This window comes from Acomys minous, assembly GCF_964271855.1.
Source record: "Acomys minous genome assembly, chromosome: 2".
Classification (NCBI taxonomy): Eukaryota; Metazoa; Chordata; class Mammalia; order Rodentia; family Muridae; genus Acomys; species Acomys minous.
Window position 1 is genome coordinate 79008300 of NC_140484.1, and position 23938 is coordinate 79032237.

Here is a 23938-nt window from a genome sequence, read left to right on the forward strand (position 1 = left end):
GAGGGTGAGAGTAGGAGAGCTGTCCCAGCCCCTCACAGGCTGCAGCCCTTGGGGGAGTGGGCCCCTGAGCTTTGACTGGGAAGCTAGTGGAGCTAGCTCTAGAGACATAGGTGTTGATGAGCCAGCCCCAAGGGCATGAGAGCAGGAGAGCTGACCCTGCCTTCTACTGATGGCAACATCTGGCGGCCCAGCTTGAACAATGCCGGAGAACTTGCCCTGTTGGTGCAGATAAGGGAAAGCTGTCATCCTGACCAGCTCAGCTACCACCCAGGCCCAGATTCAGGGCTCTGAGTTGGCTTACCCTAAAATCTATATCATCTGCAAAAGACTGGAGCACATGAAAGGACCTGTCAGCTGATCCAAAGCTGCAGGATTTTTATGACACAAGGCAACAACAGGAGGATCCAATATTGATTGATCCTGGTGAGGATCCAATATTGACGGCATTACAGAAGCTAGAGATCATGAACCAGACCAAACACTCAGTGTAATGAACATTTACAGGTGAAGATGTGTGGACAGAGGGATATACTGTGGGGTACACTGTGACATAATACAGCTTTGGGTTTTGTTTGTTTGTTTTGCTTATTTGTTTGGTGTGTGTGTGTGTGTGTGTGTGTGTGTGTGTGTGTGTGTGTGTGTGTGTGTGTATTGGATAGGGGAAGGTTGCAGGGGCAAAGAGCAGATATGAGGGGATGGAGAGATGAGCAGGACTGGGGTGCATGATGTAAAACTCACAAAGAATCAATAAAAAGTTAAAACAAAGAGGAGGAAAAAGAGGAGGAACATTCTCTCTCCTTCCAGATGACCTGAGTTCAGTTATATATGTCAGAAGGCTCACACTGCCTGTGTTCAAGAGATACAACAGTTTCTCCTGTCCTCTTTGTGCTCCTGCACACACACACACACACACACACACACACACACACACACACACACATTCATATAATTAAACATAAAATAAAACTTTAAAAAAATAGGAGGAGGAAGAAGGAGGGGTTATTTTGGCTTACAGTCTACTAGGATTTCAGTCCTTCATGGCTGAGAAGGAATAGTGGAGCAGTCCATATCACAGTGACAGAAATGTGCAGCTGTGGGCTGTTCATGTCATGAAAGTAGAGCAAGGCAGGAACCAGAGCCTATGAGCTTCAAAGGCCCTCTCCCTAATGACCTATTTCCTTCAGATAGAACTATCAGCTGAGGAACAACATTTAAACTTTTTACTTAAACTGTGTGTGTGTGTGTGTGTGTGTGTGTGTGTGTGTGTGCATGTGCACACATATGTGCACTTTATGAGCATATAGAATGCTGTATGGCTAAGAAGGAAAAGTTAAGATTCATGACACTTCTCTCTCCATGGGAAGGGTAGTTAACCTAGGCATGTAAGAGAGGTCATAAGGCTGGATGAAGGCTGTTGTCAAAGCCTAACAAAGCCTACAATACTACATGACTATGTTGATGCCAATCAATGTCAGCCAGTGTTAATATTAAACAAGCACACACCAAACTCAATTGTCTGTGCCTCCAGGTGTGGGATGATCTACATGGAGGCTCACCAACTAGGCTGGAAGCCCTTGAAGGACTCATACATGGACACTTTGCCATCCAATCTCTCCAAGGAGCACCATGAACTGGTAAGACTCTGGGATACTCCCTTTCATCACACTCCCCAACACCCTCAATTCCCTGCTCATCTCATGGACCTTGTAGGCCTACCTTCACCTTCATTACTCCTCCACATTCCCTGCCAGGCCCATTATACTCTTCCCAGGCTGCCTGCCACTTTTTTCCTTTTTTTTTTTTCTTCACTTGGTGAGGATGAAATAGTACTGTCTACTTCTTCCTGTTCCACCTTCACCTCCATGGCGAATACCAGAGCCAAGCACTGTTCTTGATAGTGACTTCAATGTTGCTTTTTTCCTCTGCCATCCCATTAGCAGAAATATCTGTAGCTACAGTTCTGGAGACAATCCCTTAGAAGAGTCATGTGCTACTCTGCTACCTCCCCACAGCCCTGCGTCCTGCCCTCCAAACCTCCTCTCAGAAGGGAGATGGTTAGAAATGGTTCCCTTTTGGGTATGACAAGTAATGGAGTTGCCTTTCTTCTTCCCATCCTAAGAGAAGTAAGAGAGCTAGGAAGATGGTTCTGTTAGTAAAAAAAAAAATCCTTGCTGTTAAGCTTAGGGACCTGAGTTCAATTATTCACATCCACATTTTAAAAAAAAAAAAATGGTATCTGCTATGGCAACTGTAATTTCAGTGCCAGAGAGGCAGAGAAAGAAGAATTTCTGGGGCTTGCCACCTAGCCAGTCTAGCCAATCTGGTGATTGTCATGTCCAGAGAGAGATCCTGTCTCAAACAATAAAATGGAATCTGGCTGAGGAAGGCATCCAAATTGGCTTCCAGTCTCTACATGCCCAAACACATATGTGCACACGTATCTGCACATATGTACTCATACCATACACATACAAATAAGCAAATCAATATAACAGGAGTAGGAAAGTTCTGACGATGTAGGTAGCTGCCTCTTGTCCTTCTTTGCTGGAGTCAACAACCTTAGAAAAGTCTCCCGTGAAAGAAGCCAAGGGCTAGATTGTATCCAACAATGGAAAAATTCTGAAGGATTATGTAGGACAGTCCATGTCTATCACTATTCATATCCAAATATAATATATATGAATGACCACATGCATTTATAGAAGTACCTGCTCACATACATTACCAGGGCTGCACGTGCGCATGTGCGCATGCACACACACACACACACACACACACACACGCACACACACACACACACACACACACACAGAGAGAGACACTGGAAGCTGCCAAGACCTCATACCTATCACGTCCTTTGTCCACTATGTCCTCAGACCCCTTATCAGAGCCTGCAGTCTGTTGCTGTCTGGCTTGCTTGTCTCTGTGGCTTTGTTTGCTTCTTCTTTAGCCTAGTCTCTTTCCGGGGCCATCCTGTCTTGTTTCCATTCCGAGAAAACCCAGCTTTCATGACCTCAAAGCATCTGTGCCTTTTATTCCTCATAGAGACATCTTGCCCAATTCAGACCTTTGGCATTCAGGTTTCAACACATTGTTTCCTTGCTGGGCAGTGATCAGGTGCTTGCCAACATGCACAGCCTCTGTGTTCAATTCCCACTGGCCCCCTTCCCTACCAGGCAGGGGACAGGGAAGCTAAATTTCCTCCTCCAAGAAGCCTTTTATAGCCTATTTTAAGCCCTTTCTGTTATTCACCACTTAACACTTTTTTTTTTCCCGTGCTGACATTTTCAATGACCTGTAACATATTTGGCTCTTTGCTCTTTGTTTGTCTGTCTGTCCTCCTAGCAAGTGCTAGGCCCATCATCTCTATTGTTCATGCCCAGCACTATTTGCCACAATGCAATCCATAGATGCTCAATAAATATTTGTTCATTAAATGAATACAAACGCTTTTCCATATATGATGGGGTTATATTTCAGCAAACTCAATACACATATTAACATGCATTTAGTCTATCTATAGTACCAAATATCATAGGTTAGCATCACAATATACTGTGAATGATGAGCTTCTTGCCCTAGTGCTCATGTGGCAGTCCAAGAGCCATCACTCACTGCCGCAGCCTTGCATCCTGAGAGAGCATCACATGGCTAGCCCAGGAAAGGATCAAAACACCAAATTTGAAGTATGTGGATTTTGAAACAGCACTCAAAAGTAGCCGGCAATTGCCCCAGCATCTCCATCCTCTGTCTCCACAGTCTCATGTAGCTTTCTCCCCTCAGGTTGAGGACATGTTCATGTGGCTTGTCCAACCCTGCCTGGACTTTATTCGCCTCCACTGCAAATTTGTGGTGCAAACATCTCCCATTCACCTAGCCTTCTCAATGATGCGGCTGTACTCCTCTCTGTTTGGTAAGTGTCTCTGTGACTCAGTGATGCTGACCCATGTAGGGTGGGTGTGTCCTGGCCCCTGTGACTCTCAGTCCACATGGGATGAGCGTGTCCTGGATCCTGTGACTCTTGGTCCATGTGGGGCTAGGTGTGTCCTGGCTCCTGCTTTGGCCTTTGTCCCTCTTTTCCTCTTGTCACCTGGAAGTGGGACCCAATGCTTATCAAGAGTGAGAGTGCTCTGGATTCTAGATAGTTTATGGACTTTATGGGAAGAACCATGTGTTTGGTTTCATGTTGCTTTGTCACTGCACAGAGTTTACCCCTTCCTTCCTTCCGTCCTTCCTTCCTTCCTTCCTTCTTTCCTTCTCCCATCTGAGGGTCCTCATCCACACAGAGGAATCAGTTCTTGAGCCTCTCCTCCACTCAGGGATGTTGATGACACAATCAAATGTTTCTCTGAAAAATCTATTTGGAGAAATAGATAAGAAGTTTTCATTTGTTAAAAAAAATTATAGGGGCTGAGAATATAGCTTAGTTGATGCTGACTCGAAAATGCTTACCATAGTAGCATGAAGATCTGAGTTTGATCCCCAGAAACTACATAAAGAGATCAAGTGTGATGGTGCGCAGCCAGCACTGAAACAGTTGAGACAGATGCATCCTTGGTTCTCATTGGTCAGCCAGACTAGCAAAGTCAGCAACTACCAGGCCAATGAGAGGCCCTACCTCAAAAAACAAGGTGGATGGTACCTGAGGAACAGAACCCAAGGTTTACCTCTGGCCTCCATGCACAAGCACACATGCATGTATACACACACACACACACACACACACAGAGAGAGAGAGAGAGAGAGAGAGAGAGAGAGAGAGAGAGAGAGGAGAGTGAGAGAGAGAGAAAAAACCTTACATTATAAATATATAAATTTATAACACACCAGATACATTAGAAGAGAACTAATCATAGTAATTTCAAAGCCAGGAAACTTCTTCAGAAGAAAATGGTTCTGTGACACTTGTACCTCTGAGGTGTAGTCACACATCTCCATAACTGCTTTCACATAAGTCATACACCACTGACACCTGCCGCTAATGATGAAACACACATGCATTTGGAGAACTCTTATAGGATGCACTTCTTTTTCAATATAACAGATGAATCAAACTCAAGACAACTCTTCTTTATGACTTGTGGTACCTAAACATATTTTCTCAGCATATTTTTCCAAAAGTATTGCAAATATAAATTAAAAATACAGCATAGCTAACAGTAGGGTGTGGACTTTCTAAATATTGTTTTATTTTCATAAATTAAACTCTAGGTACTCGGGAGATGGCTTGTTACAATAAATTGTGTCAGTTCGGCCAAGGAAGCCAATAACTGACAGAGAGTCTGAAATGTACTTTAAAGCTTCAAGCACTATGCTGGGCAGAATCTAAACTGATTCCAATCTGCTCTACTCTAAACCTGATAACATACATATATCTCAAGCTCTTGTCAATCTGGTCCTTAGAAGTTTCTTCCTCCTTCTCTGTTAACTGTCAATTCTTGGCTTCTCCCCCTCTCCAGGAAGTTCTACCTTCCACTTCCTGTCCTTCTGCCCAGCTGACTGGCTAAACAGTGCTTTATTGACAGTTGTTACATCCACTCAAGACATTCCTCCACAATTACTTAGTGGATAAAGTGCATGTTGTGCAAGTATGAAGACCTGAGTTCAAATCTCTTTAGAAACAAACCAATTCCATTCAGTGTTATGTATTTGCATCTCCTTTGCAAATGCTGTATATTTTCTGAAGTTCTGTCTGCTTGCACAGTTTCTCCTAAGTAAAGAAGCACCAGCATGAGACATAGCCTCACTGTCTCCAGCTCCAAGTGACCTCATCTTTTGCCTTCTCAAATCTGCTACTATGAAAGCTCCCTGAAACATTCTCTACTAAATAGTAGATCTTGGGCTCAAATGTGCATGCAGCTCACTCCAAAACTATAATTCTCTGTTCTATCAGCATTAAAATGCAAGAACATGGTAGCCATGCTGATCATGGCCTTCAGATGAGGAACTGTAAGCGCTTGTTTACTTTGAAATAGTTTTATATTTACAGAAGACTTGCAAGAACACAAGGAGACTCTTCTAACTTCACCTTTCCTCCATGTTAACACTGAAGCATCATTGTCAGAATGAGCAAGGGCATTGGTGCTGGGCTGCCAGATACATTGATACCACACTGCATTTAATTGTTGTGTTCCCATGGTTTGCTCCAATCTGTGACATTTTCTTGTTTTTGACAACCTTGCCTCTTGATGCTAGCCAGTTATTTTCTCATAATTAAATTGAATTGAAGATATGGAAGATGTGGTATAAATATGTGTATATGTGCGTTAAATGTGTATATATATAATAACATATGTGTGTATGTATATATATACATATATCAGTGTACAAGTACACACATACACAACACACACACACACACACACACACACACACACACACACACACTGTTACTTAGAACTCTGATCAGAGCTAGCTTTGAATTCATGATCATCCTGTCTGGTCTTTTTGAGTTCTGGGATTATAGACATATAATTATTTATATGATCCAAGGTCGGGGCCCAGTATACTTGTCAAGGGCTCACAACTGCTTGTAACTCTAGACACAAAGAATCCAATGCCCTCTGGCTTTCCTGGACACCTGCACATATGTGTACATAATTACACTCATACATACACATACAAACAATTTTAAAGTAAATTTTAAAAAAGAAAAAAGAATGAGGCCAGGAATAGTGGTACACTCCTTTAATCTCAGCACTTGGGAAGCAAAGGTAGGCAGATCAGTATGAGTTTGAGACCAGCCTAGTCTACATAATGAATTCTAAGACAGCCAGGGCTATGTATGAAGTTGGATCATTACCTAATATAAACAAAAGTCAACTCAAAATATATGAAAGATCTAAGCAGAAAACCAAAGCTACTGTAAATTTTTAAGAGAAAAATACATAAGCCAAAACTTTTAACTTGGCAATTAATTCTTGGATGTGACATCAAAGATATTGGCCAAAGCTAAAAAGAATATATACACTGTACATTAATAAAATTTAAAATATGTCTCCATCAAAGGATATTACCAACAGTAAATGGTCAACCCACACAGAATAAAAATGTTTGGAAATTATATGCCTGATAAAGAATTAATATAAGATGCCAGACATGGTGACATAGCCTTTAATACCAGGACTTAAAGGTAGAGGCAGTCAGATATCTGTGAGTTAAAGGACAGCCTGACCTACATATGGAATTCTAGACCAACTTGAGAATATGATAAAACCCTGATTCAAAAGTGAAAAGGACATGGGCTGGAAATATGGCTCAGCAATTATGAGCACTGTCTGCTCTTCCAGAGGTCCTGAGTTCAATTCCCAGGAGCCACATTGTGGCTCATAACCATCTATAATGTGATCTGATGCCCTCTTTTGTCATTTAGGTGTACATGCAGGCAGAGCACTGTATACATAATAATAAGTAAATTTTTTTTTATTAAAAAGACACTCTGGGAGGCAGAGTCGGACAAATCTCTGTGAGTTCTAGACCAGCTAGTCTATGAAGCGAGTCCAGGACCGCCACCAGAAACCCTGTCTCAAAACAAACAAACAAACAAAAACAAAAAAAGGAAGAAAAGAAAAGAAAGAAAGAGAATCAAGGACTGGGAAAATGGCTCAGTCAGTAAACTACATGTTAAATAAGAAGACCAGACTTCAATCTTTAGAAATTATGTGGGGGAAAAAAAACAGGGTATATGGCCACAAGCCTGCAATCGCCAGCACTGGAGAGGCTCATCAGGGAGCCCAGACCAATAAAAGACCTTGTGTTAAAAAAAAAAAAAAAGCTGGAAGAAGGACAACCATGGTTGGCCATGGCCATGCATGTGTACATATGTGCACAAACATCAGCACATGTATTCACACTTATAACCACAGGAACACACATATACACATACAAAGAATTAATTTAGAGGATATAGAAAGAAACATTACTAAAAACCATGAACGTTCATTTAGCACAAAAATACAAACATGGGTAAAGGATTTGAATGAACATTTCTCCAAGAAGCTACACATGGTCAGAAATTACACAAAAGGCTCATCATTGCCAGTCACTGGGGACATGAAAATCAAATCCACAATGGTAGTGGTATCTTTTCACATAATAACAGGTGTCTGGGAAGATGCAGAAGTTGGAACCCCCGTGGACTTATGGACTCTTGCTGGGAATTTAAAGTGAGCAGTTTGTCAAAAGTATTTTGGTGATTTCTTTGAAAAGGAGCCAAAGATTTCCCATGTGATCAATATCCTGGCTTTCATGTATACATTCAAAATAACTGAAAGCCAGGAACAGATATTTATATGTCTATACTCATTGGGTTGCTTCCTAACAAAACATCCATCAACAGATGCATGGATAAGTGAAAGTGGTATAATCACAGATTGGAGCAAATTCAGCTTTTTAAGAAGGGAATATTGAGCATGGAGAGAAGAGTGAACAGTTAGGAGCAGTTGTTACTCTCGCAGAGGACTTAGGTTGAGTTTCCAGCACCCACATGGCAGCTCACAACAACATATAACTTCAGTTACAGGGAATTCAATACCCTCTTCCGACCTCTGAGGGTACCAGGCATATATAGGACACATGCATCCATATGTATAAGATAGAACAAAAAGTATTATAATTAATAAAAATAAAGTAAGGAAATATTGACAAGTACAAAATTGGTGAAGCATGAAGATACTATGCTAAATGAACTAAACCAATTACTGAGTTCTATACTGTGCTTAGAGTAGTCACACATGGAGATAGAAAGTGGGACACTGGTTGTCTAAGGAGTGGAGGACGAGTTATGGTTAGTGGTACCAAGCTCCAATCCTGGATAAAGGAGTGCTGGATGTGAATAGTAATGATGGCTGCCCATGTGAGTTACTAAAACCCACTGAAGCAAATACTTTAAATGGTTAATATGACAGATTTTGTTATGCTTACTACAATAAAAGAATATATAGTGACTGGGGAGACAGCTCAGTCTATAAAGCTCTTGCCATGCAAGTAAAAGACCTGATTTCAGATCCTCAGCATCCAGGTAAAAGCTAAGTATGGTACCTAATGCCTAGAATTCCAGTGCCTGAAAGGTAGAGCCCACTGGCCAGCTAGTCTAGCCAAATCAGGAAACTCCAGGTTCAATGAGAGACCCTGTCTCAAAAAAGGAAGGTGGAGAGCAATTGAGAGAGACATTCAGAATCAACCTCTGATCTCCACCTCTAACCCTCAGACATGTGAACACACGTGAACCTGTACACAGACATACATGAGCTGGTAGTCACTGTGTATGTAAATACATGTATATGATAAAGGGTCTGGTGTGTGGGACGGATGCTCAGCCAGTATAAGTTGCCTTACCAGATCCTTCATAGGCAGAACCAGCCAGTTCATCTCTTACATGCCGAGCACTTTTCTTGACGGAAGTTTTGCTTTCGTTCACTTTCAGATGAAATCAGGAACAGTATGGAGGAAGAAAGTGAGTTATATGAAAGTCTGTCAAGCCAGCAGATCTTCCTCTGGCTACAAGGGCTGTTTCTCTTCTCCTTGGTGTGGACTGTGGCGGGTACCATCAATGCTGAGAGCAGAAAGAAATTTGATTTGTTTTTCCGCAACCTGATCATGGGTGTGGATGATCGTTACCCAAGGCCCAAAAGTGTGAAACTCACCAAAAACAACATCTTCCCAGAAAGAGGTATGTATGTCTTGTTATATGAGTTTAAATAATGTGCCCCAAACCCATCTGACTGTGTGGGCCATAAAAGCTTTTATCAAAAGCTAAGGGTGGTGGGGAGGGGTTCTTCAGAGCTCACCCATGTAAGACATGAGCGGTCCTCAAATAAGGTCTTATGGAACATTCAAATTACTTTTTAAATAGAAAACCACAGTGATAGCTTATTTTGGGAGGTGTTTGGGGGATGTTGTTGTTTCATTTTTGTAAAAAAGTATCCATCACATCTCACCACCTGGTAAAAATAAGAAATACCTCCACTTTTGTTTTTCTTTTTTTTTTTTAATCTCCCTCCCCTTTTCCCCTCCCCTATGTCTGTGACTGAGGGGGACCTCCTCGCCCTGTATATGCTCATAGGGTATCAAGGCTCTTCTTGGTAGCCTGCATCCTTCCTCTGCACTTTCGTTTTTCTTGCTGTTTTCTAGTCTTGTTCTATATGCTCACATGCTTCATGTTTGGTGACCACATCATTGATGCCTCTTTTAATTTTGTCATTGTTAAAGTATTTCCGACTTTGCCAATTTAGCCTCAAAATAGCAACAAATATTCTTTGTTGTGAACATTTACTTTAAAAAGTGGTGATTACAAAAAAGAAAGTGGTGATTGCTTAGATTGCTTAACACTGACTTGATTTTGGTTTAGAAAGATGGTTCTGTGGGTAAAGTGCTGTGCTAGAACGGGGACTTGGCTTTGGATCACCAGCACCCCTAAAAAAAAGTCAGACATAGTGACATCACCTATGACACCAGGAATGAGGTGGACAGATAGGTAGATCCAGTCCAGACAGACAGCAATGCCAGTTTAATCAGTGAGAAACCCTGCCTCAAAAAATATCATGGAGAGAGATTGAGCAAGACACCTGACATTGACCTCTAACTTCCACATATACACACACAAATTTGAGAAAAAATGCATACATATATACATACATACATACATACATACATACATACATACACACACACACACACACACTTACTGAGATTTTTATTGGCATTGTGACTTAAAGATTTTGAGTCTTCTTTCACATACATAGCTTTGACTTAACTTTCACTTTAATTTTTTTGATCATAACTTTGTCCTTTCCACATATATAGATTAATAACTCTTTTTGATGAGGGTGTGAATAGTATTATGCATTTTATTTTAACTCCTATATCATCATTTCTGACAGACAGGAAAGCAGTTTTGTGCCTGAAAACCTTGACATATTACTAATAAGTTCCAGAGGTATTTTCTTTGGAGTCTCTTCCATGTCATCCTTGTATCATGTCATCCTTATATAATGTCATAAGGCTTCGTTTTTTTCCTCCCTATTTCTTATCTCTTTATCTCATTCCATTATCTAGAATTTCTAGTATGACTTGAAACAGGGGTGATGAAAGGGCATCTTAGAATCCTTGACAAAGAAAATCCCCAAGCTAGGAGGAAGATAGCAAGTCTTTGCCTTTAAGTATAGTGATGCCTGTGCTTATTTTGAGCATGTTCCTTCTATTCTTAATTTGCTGAGATGTTTTATCATGAGTGGGTGTCTTATTTAATTTTTTTCTGCTGCTGTGATTTAAACATGACCAAAATCAACTTGGAGATGAAAGGGCTTACGTAGTTTACATATCTGGAATCACAGTCCATTGAGGGAAGTCAGGGCAGGAACTCAAGCAAGGCAAACCCTGGAGGCAGGAGCTGATTCAGGTGCCATGGAGTGCTGCTTACTGGCCTATTTCTTATGGCTTGTTCATCTGCTTTTTTACTCAATCAGGGACCACATGCCCAAGGGTGGCACCAGCCACACGGTATGGAGCCCTCCCCCATCAGCTCCCCCATCAATAATTAATTAAGAAAATACCCTACAGCATAATCTTATAGACACATTTTCCCAATTGGGCCCTTCTCCTCTCTGATGACTCTAGCTTGTGTCAAGTTGACATAAAACTAGCCAGCACAATTGATGCTTTGTCAGCTTGATACACAAACACATCACTGTTAAGCCATAGCCTTTCTTTTCTTGTTCATGCCCAAGATCACACATTAATATCAACATTATAATATAAAACATTTTAGAACTTAAAAAAGTTCCACAGCCTTACAAATTCAAACATTTTTAAAGCTCAGCCTCTTTAAAAATCCAAACTCCTTGGTATAGAAGACTGGCGGGATGGAAGGACACAGAGGGTTCAGGATACCCACAATAAGACCATCAAGGCCAGGGGATCTGGACTCAGGGGGGCCTGCACAAACTGTTGCATCAACAAATGACAGTGCATGTAGTAAACCTAGCATCGACTGCCTCTGACATAAACTCTGGTGCCTCCCATTTGATCACTTCCCTTTGGTGGGGAGTCCCAGTGGGCACACAGTGGAAGGGGAAGCAAGCTATCTGGATGAGACCTGATAGGCTGTGGTCATATGGCAGGGGGAGAAGGTCCCCTTCTGTCAGAGGTCTAGAGGAGATAAATAGGGCAGAAGAGGGAGGAAGGGAGGGTACAGGAAGACACAATTGAGGGGATAACATTTGGAATGTAATCTGAATAAATTATAGTAAATTAAAATTTAAAATTAAAAAAAATACAAACTCTTTTAAAATCCAAAGTCTCAATAAAACTCCAAAATATCTTTAAAAGTTTAAAGTTTCTTGGGCTCCATTAAAATAAAAAATAAATTATTTTGTTTATGAGAGAAGAACCAGGGCAAAATCACAGTCTGAACAAAGCAAAACCAAATTCCCTCAGTGTAAATAACCCAATACCCAATGTCTGGGATTCACGTTCAGGAGCCCTGGGATCCTCCAGGACAGCTGGACCACTTCTCTGACTCCACTCTGCAGTCCACACAGCTTGTCTTCTAGGCTTGCACCAGCTCTACTCTATGGTTGCTGCTATCCTTGGAAGTCTTCCCGTGGTACTGGCATCTCCAGAATTCTGGAGTTTTATTACAACTGGGCTAGACTTTCACCAATAGCCTCTTCTGGATCCTCTTCATGGTCCCAAGTCTCAAATTCCAAATGACCCTTTTATGTCAAAATGAATATCCCCTGGGAGACTCTTACACACTACCATGTTTGGCCGACAGGCCAAGGCAACCTCTAGAATACACTGACCCTGAGCAAACACTTCCCAGAAGATGTCAACTCAGTGGTGCCAGTCTCTTCCTCTCTAGCTACCTAGCATCAATTTCACCAACAAAGCAAAAGTTTCACCTCATGCTGGTCTTTTGTTAATCAGCGCTGATTCTTCAGCCCCAGCTGACCAGGCACCACAGATTCTTTATCCAAAATAGCAATGGATCTGAGAGAGGTTTTAAGCTTCGCTATGAACTTCACAAGCTAAGCCTCCACCATCTGCATTCCCATCAGCATCCTTACCTTTTAAGCAACTATGGAACAGCCCACAAAGCTCTCAATAGTTCATGGATTTTCTAGCCCAAAGTTCCAGAGACCTTCCACAATCCTCCGCAAAACAACACATGGCCAGGTCTGTCACAGCAATACCCCACTCTCCAGGCACTGTCTCAATTACTTCCTACTGCTGTGATGCTTTGTGACCAAAAGCAATTGAAGGGGAACGGGTTTATTTCACTTACACTTCCATATAACAGTTCTTCATCAAAAGCATTTTAGGGCAGGAACCTGGAGCTGATGCAGAGGCCATGGAAGAGTGCTGTTTACTGGCTTGCTTCTCATGGCTTGCTCAGCATGCTTTCTTACAGAACCCAGGACCATCTTTGCTCCCATATACAATGGGATGGGACCTCCATCATCAATCACTAATTATGAAAATGCCCCACAGGCTTGCCTATAGCCCAATCTTATGGAATATTTTCTCAATTGGTGTTCTTTCCTCTCAGTTGGCTCTAGTTTGTGTCAAGTTGACATAAAAATTAGCCAGCACAGTGGGTGTGGATGCTTATGGTCTTCTTTCCATGGTAACAACATGGGTCACAGAAATTTTCCAAATGTTGAGCTGCTTTATATACCTGTAGTCAATCCCACTTTGTCAATTTGTTTATGTTTTGTTGAGGGCTTAGTGTGTACATATGGGAAATACTTCTTTGTAGGAACTTTGGTCTTGTCATTTGGATGATTCTGACCTCTTAGAATGAGCTGTGTTTTCTAGAAAGATGACACTTGAAGGATGATGAACACTTGGCAGCATTTCTAAAATTTTTGGTAGAGTTCACCAATGACTCGTCCTAGACTGATGCTTTTTGTTGTATTTTGTTTGTTTGGCTTTGGTTTTGGCAGTATTAACTGTGGATTTGGGTTCTGTAATGAATAAGGGAGTATGCAAATTATATATTTCTCTTTATGTTAATTTTGAGAAAATATCTCTCAAGTAAGTAAATCTATCTTATTTAAAGCATAAGATTTATAAGATACCCTTGTTTATTGTATCCCTTCACTATCCTTTTAACCTGCATGACATTAGTAACAATGATTTAGCTCTCATTACCAATACTAATTATCTGTCTTTAGTTTTTTTTCTTGATAATGTTGGCTAAAGAGTATATCAATTATATTAACCTTCTCAAAGATTAACTGCTTTGGGCTCTGTGGATTTTTCTCAAATAGTTTCCGTTGCCAATTTTGCTGTTTTCTGCTATACTTTCATTATTTATTTTATATTAGATTTATCCTTATTCTAATTTAGCGAAATGTACTTACATTGTTGATTTTTAGATATTTTTCTTCTTCTGATACATACAATCATAGCTAAAATTTCCTCTATGAATTGCTTTCATCACATCCCACAGGTATTGAAATGCATTTTAATTTGCATTTAGGTAATAATATTTTTAAATTTCCCTTGATTCCATTTTCCTCATGTGTGTATGTCTGTGGGTACATGTGTGCATGTAGATGGAGACCCACAGTTAATCTATGTTGTCGTCTTCAACCCCTGTCACCTTATTCATTGAGGCAGAGTCTCTCACTTAAGTCTAGAGAACAACAATATAGTTAGTCTGTCTAGCCAGCTTGCTATGGGGATCCCACCTCTGCTTCCTGTGTGACAAAATTACAGGCAGCCCACTGTCTTAGTTAGGGTTTTATTTCTGTGAAAGAGACACCATGACCAAGGCAACTCTTTTAGAGGTAGGGTTTCTCTTTTGTGGCCTTGGCTATCCTTGACTTGCTTTATAAACCAGGCTGGCCTTGAACTCACAGATATCCACCTGCCTCTGCCTCCTGAGTGCTGAGGTTAAAGGAGTGCACCACCACCCCCAGCTGACCAAGACAACTTTTATAAAGGAAAATATTGAATTGGGGCTGGCTTACAGTTTCAGAGGTTTAGTCCAATATCATCGTGGCGGGAAGCATGGCAGTGTCTAGGCAGACATGGTTGTGAAGAAGGAGCTGAGAGTTCTACATCTTGATCTACAGGCAACAGGAGACTGTACCACACTGGTCATAGCTTGAGAATAGATGACCTCAAAGCCCACTTCCACAGTGAAACACTTCCTCCAGGGCCGTACCTCCTAATAGTGCTACTCTCTGTGGGTCAACCATTCAAACAGATCAGTCTGTGGGGGCCATTCCTATTCAAACCACCACAAGTGCCAACCCAAACTGTCATTACACAGACACTGCAAATCTGAACTCTGGTCTTCACCACTGCTGGTTGTGGTGGAGCTCTGAGCCATCTCCTCGGCCCTTGGTACTTTTTTGATTTATGTGTTAGTTTCATTTAACCTTGAATAACTTCAAGATATTCTAGGTATCTTTCTCTTACTGGTTTCTATTCTAAATCTATCATGTTCCAGATGTATACACTGTGGGATATTTATTATTTTAAATGTGTTAAAATGTTTTATAACCAAGAATGTGGCCTGTCATGGTGAACATTCCATGTGAGTGTAAGAATGCATTGTCTGCTATTTTCAGATGAAGTGATCTGTGTCATTTATTCATTTTAACTATTCTCTGACTCATTTTCTGACTGATAGATGTTCAAATTGCCCCAATTATAATCTTGGTTTTGCCTATTTCTTCTTGACATTCTATCCATTTTTTCTTGTGTGTTTTGCCATTCCATTCACATTTAAATTTGAAAACAGTGTAATTAAAATGCCTTCTCTTTTTAGTTAGAAATGAGGCTGGATGTTATATATAGTGGTAGCTTGCTTTTCACATGTTCTTTATTTAATGCTCTGTTGCAGGTTGCATTCTGTTTTTTGTTTTGACAGACTCTGTCTAGACATAGGTCTCCTTTTATTCATTCTGCCTGGAATCTGATTCCTCTGTTTAGTCAGCAGGGGAAGGTTGCGTTCTCTGGCTTCTGTATCGGTTATATCGTATTTCCTTGGTTTTGTTTTATGACCTTTTGAGATGGGATTTTACTTTAATGCCACCCTCAACTTCAATTAGTCTCCTGTCCACCTTGAATAATTGTAATCAAACCCTTGTATATTTTGCTTCCTGATATATTTTTTAATGTAACAAGTCTTAAAAGCAAAGACTCCAGAATAAAACAGTCAGGGCTGGAATTCTGGCTCCCACACTTGCTAGTTGGCAGACTCGAAGCAAATTCCTTAGCCCCTCTCAGTTTCCACGGTTCTAAAATATGTACAACAATAATAGAGCGAGTCTGTGGTGTTCCTGGAAGGACTAAATGAGAAGATACATATAAAAATATTTAAGACAAACTAGAGTATAATGCTGCTGGATAGTAGAATAGTGTTGGAGTTTTGTGTAGTATGGTATAGTAGTGTTAACCAAGTGTTATCAACTGTTATCCATCATTATCACCATTGTCATCATCCTAGTAAACTGGACATCTGACTTTTGATCTCATCTTTCCATTTCACCTCAGCCTATTTTTTTTTTTTGGCCTATGCTTCTCTGTTCCTGTGTCATTTTTTAAAACTGATATCTTTTGCACCTTGCTGAGGAGGCCAAACCATTTACTGAAGCCAGTGAGTCACACTCTGGGCACTACAGCGATACGCTCTGCAGGTTGGCTTCAGCAATACTCTCTTCAGGTTGGCCTCCACACTGTTCTTTATACTTTGTTTCCATACATTGTTTTCTGCTTTCCTCAGCCCTCAACTCTCAGCCCTCAGCCCTTTACTCTCAGTGCCTGCAGACATGGTTCATGGGTTGCCTTTGATCCTACTCTTGGCCCACTCTTCAATGACGTCTTTCCTTCCTCTTTGCAGCCAGAGGGCCAGTAGCATTAGGAATTTTGCATCTTTTTTCAGATAACTTCCTCCATAATACCCATGTGCACTCTAGTCACCTCATTTCCTCTTTCTTTGTCCTATCAACTGATGTTGCACACAAGAGACCAGAATTGCCATCATGCACTGTTAACTGGCATCATCATGTACTTCTTTGGTCATAGCTACTTAGAAGCTTGGACTCAGAATGGGCTTTGGTAGGCTGGGGAGATGGCTCACTGCTTCAAGAATTTGTCACACAAGCAAGAGGGCTGAAGCTCATATTCTCAGAACACACATAAAATGCCCAGTGGATATGGCGGCTCATCAGTAATTCTAGCCTCAGAAGGTGGAAATAGGTTCCCCAGAGTAAGCTGGCTAGCAAGACTGGCTGTATTAGAAAGCTCTGGATTTGATTAAGAGAGCTTTTCTCAAAACCAGTAAGAAGGGTGAGTATGATTTCCAACAGCAACTTAGGGGATGCACAGTTGTACCTGTACACAAACACACACACACACACACACACACACACACACACACACACGTACACACATAAACATATGTATTCATATACACTACACATACATACGCATAAAAGAAATAAACAAGCAAAAGTTGTTGGCAAGACTAAAACAGCCCACCTCAAATCACTGATGTGAATAAACGTTTAGAAATTCTAACTTTACTTTTGTCCCCATGATAAATATCTACTCTCTCCCTGGTAGTTTCCAATCTTGTCGTCGCTTTAAGTTATGACTGGAGTAAATAATATTCATAAGGCATCTTTAAAATGAATCCAAAGTACTATATGCTCTAGTTTGGAGGAAGTGCATCACTGTGGAGGTGGACTTTGAGGTCTCCTATGCTGAAGCTCTGCACAGTGCAGCACACAATCTCCTGCTGCTGCCTGAGGATCAAGATGTAGAGCTCTCAGCTCCTCCTCCAGCATCATGTCTGCCTGGGTGCTTGCTTCCATCCTTCCTGCCATGATAATGATAGACAAAACCATTGAAACTGTAAGCCAGCTGCAATTAAATGTTTTTCTTTGTAAGAGTTGCCTTGGTCAGGTCGTCATGAGTTCGAGGCCAGCCTGGTCTACAAAGGCTAGACAAAGAAGGCCTATCTCAAAAAAACAAAAACAAAACCAAAAATAAATAAATAAATAAATAAAGTTGCCTTTGTCATGGTGCCTTTTCATAGCAATGAAACCCTAAGACAGAAATGTTATACAAACTATTACATTTTCTTCAACCAGCTCATCTGCTTTCGACTTAGAAGAGATTCTACTAAGATTCTTTCAGTGTTTGCCAATAGCAGCATCCTTCTTTTATTCTTTTGTTCCTTTCTAAATAGTAACAAACTGAGACTCCTAACCAGACCCCGCTTTAATCCAAAAGGGGTGTGCCTTTCAGGAATGGGTGTGCTTTTTTTGTAAGACTATTGAGTCATAATTTACATACAATGAAATTCATCCATGTAAGTAAACAAGTCAGTGAGTTTTAGTAAATTTATCCAGTGCAGCCACCACCACAACCAGGTTTTTTGGCTGTTTCCATCACCCAGTAAGGTACTCCATCGACTAATCTGTTCTCTTCACTCACAGGCAGCCACTAACCTACTCTCCAAGGATTTAGTATTTATTGTATGTGCAGTTATGTATAGTCTCTGGATTTGGTCTCACCTTTTTACAGTCACCTGAAAACCCTTCAGATGCCTTTATAGCCTTCACACAAGCACCCAGGGCTAAATTTCTATATGTAAACTTCAGCAAAGCCATCTCTGATTTCTTTTGCTGTTGTTGTTTGTTTATTTGTTCATTTGGTTTTGGTTTTTTGAGACAAGGTTTCACTGTATAGCCTTTGGACTCACTTTGTAGAAGATGAGGCTGGCCTCAAATTCATAGAGATCTGCCTGCCTCTGACTCCCAGAGTGCTGGGATTACGGGCATGTGCTACCACACCCAGCTTTTTTAAAAATATATATATAATTTACACTCATTTTATGAGCATTGGTGTTTTGTCTGCATATATGTCTATGGGTATCAGATTCTTAGAGTTACAGACAGTTGTGAGCTGTAGGTGCTGGGAATTGAACCTGGGTCCTCTGGAAGGGCAGTCAGTGCTCTTAACCTCTGAGCCATCTCTCCAGCCCCTGATGATTTCATGGGATGCTCCTTTCTTGGTATTTCATGGTCTAGGAATCATGAAGGTGGATGGATATTACAACATGCATGCTCCTTTCTTGGTATTTCATGGTCTAGGAATCATGAAGGTGGATGGATATTACAACATGCTAAGGCAATTTCACTGAGGACCCTTTGGGGTTTCTGTCAAGGTTGGGTTTCAGTCAACTGTGAGACCCTTGTCATTCAAGGATTTATCTGTCCATGTGACGCTATATTTCCCCTGTTCAACTCTCATTGTGTGACCCTTGAAAAGTCACAGATCATGTGAAAAGTTTGCTTTATTCTTCAAGCAGGGAGGAAAACAGAGGTGGGCAGAGTATGTGTGGTAGCAGAGCATTGATTGTCTTCAATTTCTGCTCTCTTTGCCTTCCTCCCCTCACACCTGGACCTGAGTTTAACTGACAGCCACAAAACAAAGAAAACAAAAATGATTCAAATGAGAAGCAAAGAGGCTTGGAACTTGGTGTAGGCACACACCTTCCTGTGTGTCCAAGGCGTCTTCAAATGTTTGACAAATAGAGGCCAGTCGTTTCCTGGAGTCATTTTCTGACTTAGCATAAACTCAGATCCATCTCAAAGATGTGCAAAATGGCAGTGCTGGCCAAATTACCTAGCTGGTAGGTCCAGTTTAGTTAAATCTTTGCTCTTAGGCTTAAATCAAGCCACAAACTAGCCCAACAGCACAACAGAAAGAGAAATTTTTGTTACTGATACATGCTTTTAGTATCTCTTTTTCTTTTCTTTCTTTTTTTTTTTCTTTTGGCTTTTTGAGACAAGGTTTCTCTGTGTAGCCCTGGATGTCCTAGAATTTTCTTTGAGACCAGGCTGGCCTCAAGCTTACAGAGAACCACCTGCTTCTGCCTCTAAGTGGTAGGATTAAAAGCGTGCGCCATCATGATCAGCCTTCTTCTTCTTTTCTTATTTTAAAAAAATCTCAAAGAATGATGATGAAAAAGTATCTTTTGTTCATACATATTTTAATTTTGTTATTATATGTTATTATGTTATTAATATGTTATACATATTTTAAATTTCAAAATGTACTTTTTCCTGTGGATATATCTGCTTTTATCATCCTTTTACATAGTGTCCATAATGGTATATGTCTATTTTTAAGCTCAATTTTTACTTTGTGACAGTATGGATGATCAAACCCAGGCCTTTGTGTATGCTAGGCTAGTGGTCTACTACTGAGCTACAGCTTCAACCCTTTGTTGTTGTTTGTTTGTTTGTTTGTTTGTCTGTCTGTCTGTTTTTGAGATAGGATCTTAGTATGTAGCTCAGGCTGGCCAAGAATATTTTTATCTTCCTACCTCCACCTATCTCCTGCCCAAGATACAATTTTGCCACCAGATCTTGCTCTTATCTGTGATTTTTTTAAATTTATTTTCTGTGTTAATATATAAGTTTTACAAATACCACAATAATGACTGAAAAATGTCCCATCCATCTTATAAGGTACACTGTTCATTGGTTTCCTGGGTAGGCCTCAGTTATTTCATTGCTATCATAGAAGCTCCCTTCCTTAATATAGAATGAAATCAACAACAAAAACATTCTTTAAAAGTAATGCAGCAATGGCTCAAGAAAGAATTGTGACTTAATTCTGCAAACACTGGAAAGCAGTGGTCAAAGAGAGATGGGGAGAGGGAGAAAGAGGAGGGAGGAGAGGGGAAGTGAGAAGATATTAGAGGAAGGGAGGGGAAGAGGAGAGGAGAAGAGATAGAAGAGAGAAGAGAGAGAAGATTGGAGAATGTGCATCACTCACCCTACTACCTCAGTGACCTAGCAATGTAATGATATTGTAAGGAGGATTATGAGAAAGCTGTCAAAAATTCTGAAAATTCTCACTGGTGGTAGTCAATGCAGAGAAAAGTAGACTGTGAAAAGTGGAAGAGCTGGATGTGGTGACACACGCTTTTAATCCCAGCACTTGGGAGGCAGAGGCAAGTGGATCGCTGTGAATTCAAGGCCAGCCTGGTCTACAGAGTGAGTTCCAGGACAGCCAAGACTACACAGAGAAACCCTGTCTCAAAGAACCAAAAAAAAAAAAAAACCACCAAAAAAAGAAAAAAGTAGAAGAGTGGTAAGCACCAGTGACCAACTGCAAGAAAAGCCAAGAGAATCTCACAATCAGGAAAGCCCTATCATGATGCTGGATGGCCCCAGCTGGACATCAGTAAAACCACCAGTATTCATATTCTGGAATCATTTTGGCATGGGTGTGAGCTGAGCTCATGGGAGTAGAGCACACCTTAGCTATGATGGGAAGGAAATGAGTTCGTGACTCAGAAAATTTGGTTAAGTTTCAAGGGGGGAAGAAGTGCATGTTAAGATTGCTTAGGAATGGCAACTGCTTCCCTTAACCCTTGCAGACATAGCCATGTATTGATCCTTGACTTAAACCTAGAAAGTTGGTATAATAAACAGGTCCCAGGAAAGAGTTTACTTTGCTATATTACAGCAGGGATATGGGACATATGTGGTAAGAGGGAGAGTGTAGTGGATATAAACACGTTTTTTGACCCCAAGTGTGGGCTATAAAATTTGTGTGAAGGCGTGTGATGTTTGTCCACTGGAAACAGACTTGTGAGAGGGCATATGGTGTTTGTTGCTAGAAGAGGAACTGCCTTGTGCAGGGCCATGGTCTTTGCCGGCCAATAAACATCCCAGTACAGACTATGAGAGGAGATATATATGAGTCCCAAACCAGAGGCTTGGCTTTTGACTTTTGTATCGCTTCACATCGCTTGGCTGTTCATCACTTCAAGATGATTCTAGAGAGGAATGCTCCAAAGAATACTTCAAGGTTTCCATGTTCCAGCTGATGCAGTTGTGGTCACTTTTGCTGAATTTTTGGTTTGCTGTTTAACAGGTCTTCTTGAATCCTAGTGATGAAGGATCACCTCAAGGAACTGAGTCTTAAAAAGGTCTATTTCTCCTGTCCCTATTAACCTTGTTTCTCTCCTATGTAGAGTAGGTGGGTTGGAAGGGAAGTAAAGTCATTAAAGAACACCAAATAAAGTAGGTTTTTAAAAGATCAAGACATAGAGGAGAAGATGATCCAAGAATTTATGATGGATAGAACACAGCTTAACTGAATGGAACTGAGAGTACTATACACCCCTCTATCTGTGGTGACTTAATTTCTCACAATGGTGCCCAATAATTAAATAGGAAAAGTAATCTTTTTTTGCAAATGATGCTAGCACAACTGAATACATGTGTAAACGAATGAATTTAACCTTTACTTTATCAGAACTTAATTCAAATTACACCAGACCTAAATACAAGAGGTAAAGCTATAAAAATTTTAGATGGTTGTGAGCCACCATGTGGTTATTGAAACTTGAACTCAGGACATCTGGAAGAGCAGACAGTGCTCTAATACACTGAGCCAGCTCTCCAGCTCACTACAAATTTTTTTAAAGACTTAGGATTGACTTGGATGTCTGAAAGATAGTGGCTGAAATGCTGGCATAATCTTAGACTTCCCAAGGAATAAACAGAAAAGTTGGATCACAGCTACATAAGAGGTGGGCAATGGATAAAAATCTTTAAAATAGGAAATTTGACCCCAAAAATGAAGAACAAAATAAACAAAAGAGTCTATTGCAGAGGGTCAGCATGGTCTGAGGAATGTTCCTTGCCAGTGAGCAGGAGTTACCACCACCATGGTGTAAGATGAGAAACCTCAGAAAGGTGTAAGATGAGAAACCTCAGAAAACTCATGCAAAATTCTCAGTAACAAGATATTTTAAAGTGAAAAAGATAAAAAGGGAAAAAGAGAAATATACAAAATAAGCTAAGTACATTGAAAGCTGCAAGGGGAAACACCAAGTTACTCATAAAGCAAGCTGTCAGAATAACAGATTTCCCAACATAAGTTTTAAAGCTTGAAACAAAACATTTCAATGTCTAAAATACAGTAACTACCATCCCAAACTTCTATACCTAACGAAAGTGTCATAAGTGAAGGAGAAAGCAAATCTTTCTACAGTGAAACAGGTGAGAGGAATTCTAAGCCAGCTCTATAAAAGATGCCAAGAGGAAACATTCAGGCTGAAGAGAGAGAAGAGCACACCCATGAGATTATGAGAAAGAATAAGTCTCACTAGAACAGCAGTTATGCAAATCAAAACACCAAACATTGCAAAACCAACAAAACGGCAGCTTTCAGTAATCATCCTGAATATTAATGATATCAATTATCCAATAAAAGACACACAGTAGCAGATTAAATTTAAAAACAGAAACCATGTTTGTTGCCACCAAGAAATGTACCTCACAAAACATATGTGAAACGGTGAAAAAAGTATTCCAACCGAAGACAACTGGGAAACAAGCAATTATTGATGTTCTAATATATGATAAAGTCTACTTTAAATAAAAGACAAGATAAAGATGGTCACTGTGGTGGTAAAAATGGCCCCCATTGACCCATAGGGAGTGGCACTATTAGGAGGTGTGGCCTTGTTGGAGTAGGTGTGGCCATGTCAAAGGAAGTGTGTTTCAGCCACTTCCTGCTGCCTGCTGATCCAGTTGCAGAACTCTCAGCTCCTCCTCCAGCACCATGTCAGCCTTGCACACTGCCAATGCTTCCCACCATGACAGTAATGGTCTAAACCTCTGAACTGTAAGCCAGCCTCAATGAAATGTTTTCCTTTATAAGAGTTGCCATGGCCATAGTGTCTCTTCACAGCAATAGAAACCATAAAACAATTCTAAACATGTATGCACCAAAATTCTGGTACATTCAATTTCATAAAACACATACTAACTAATATAAAAAAAAACACAGATTAGTCACAATAGTGACCCACTAATAGTGGGTGCTTTCTGTATCCAACCTCAAAAATAGACAATTCAGCTGAGCATGGTGGTGCACACCTTTA

The 23938-nt window shown here is 40.6% G+C and overlaps 1 protein-coding gene and 1 long non-coding RNA gene across 7 annotated transcripts in view; one reads left to right on the forward strand and one right to left on the reverse strand.

The window, feature by feature from the left end:
* The window catches only part of DNAH3 (dynein axonemal heavy chain 3), a 175475-nt gene that overhangs the window by 89299 nt on the left and 62238 nt on the right, over positions 1–23938 (forward strand). For all 6 annotated transcript variants that reach the window (XM_084772130.1, XM_084772128.1, XM_084772132.1 and 3 more), the window contains 3 exons: positions 1529–1634; positions 3784–3913; positions 9425–9670. In XM_084772130.1, the coding sequence (XP_084628256.1) occupies positions 1529–1634; positions 3784–3913; positions 9425–9670 (482 nt within the window). The remainder of the gene's footprint in view (positions 1–1528; positions 1635–3783; positions 3914–9424; positions 9671–23938) is intronic.
* Positions 1–23938, reverse strand: part of LOC311592137 — a 50990-nt gene that overhangs the window by 5705 nt on the left and 21347 nt on the right. The window contains exon 2 of the long non-coding RNA XR_014777304.1: positions 9337–9553. This is a non-coding gene — a long non-coding RNA (uncharacterized lncRNA). The remainder of the gene's footprint in view (positions 1–9336; positions 9554–23938) is intronic.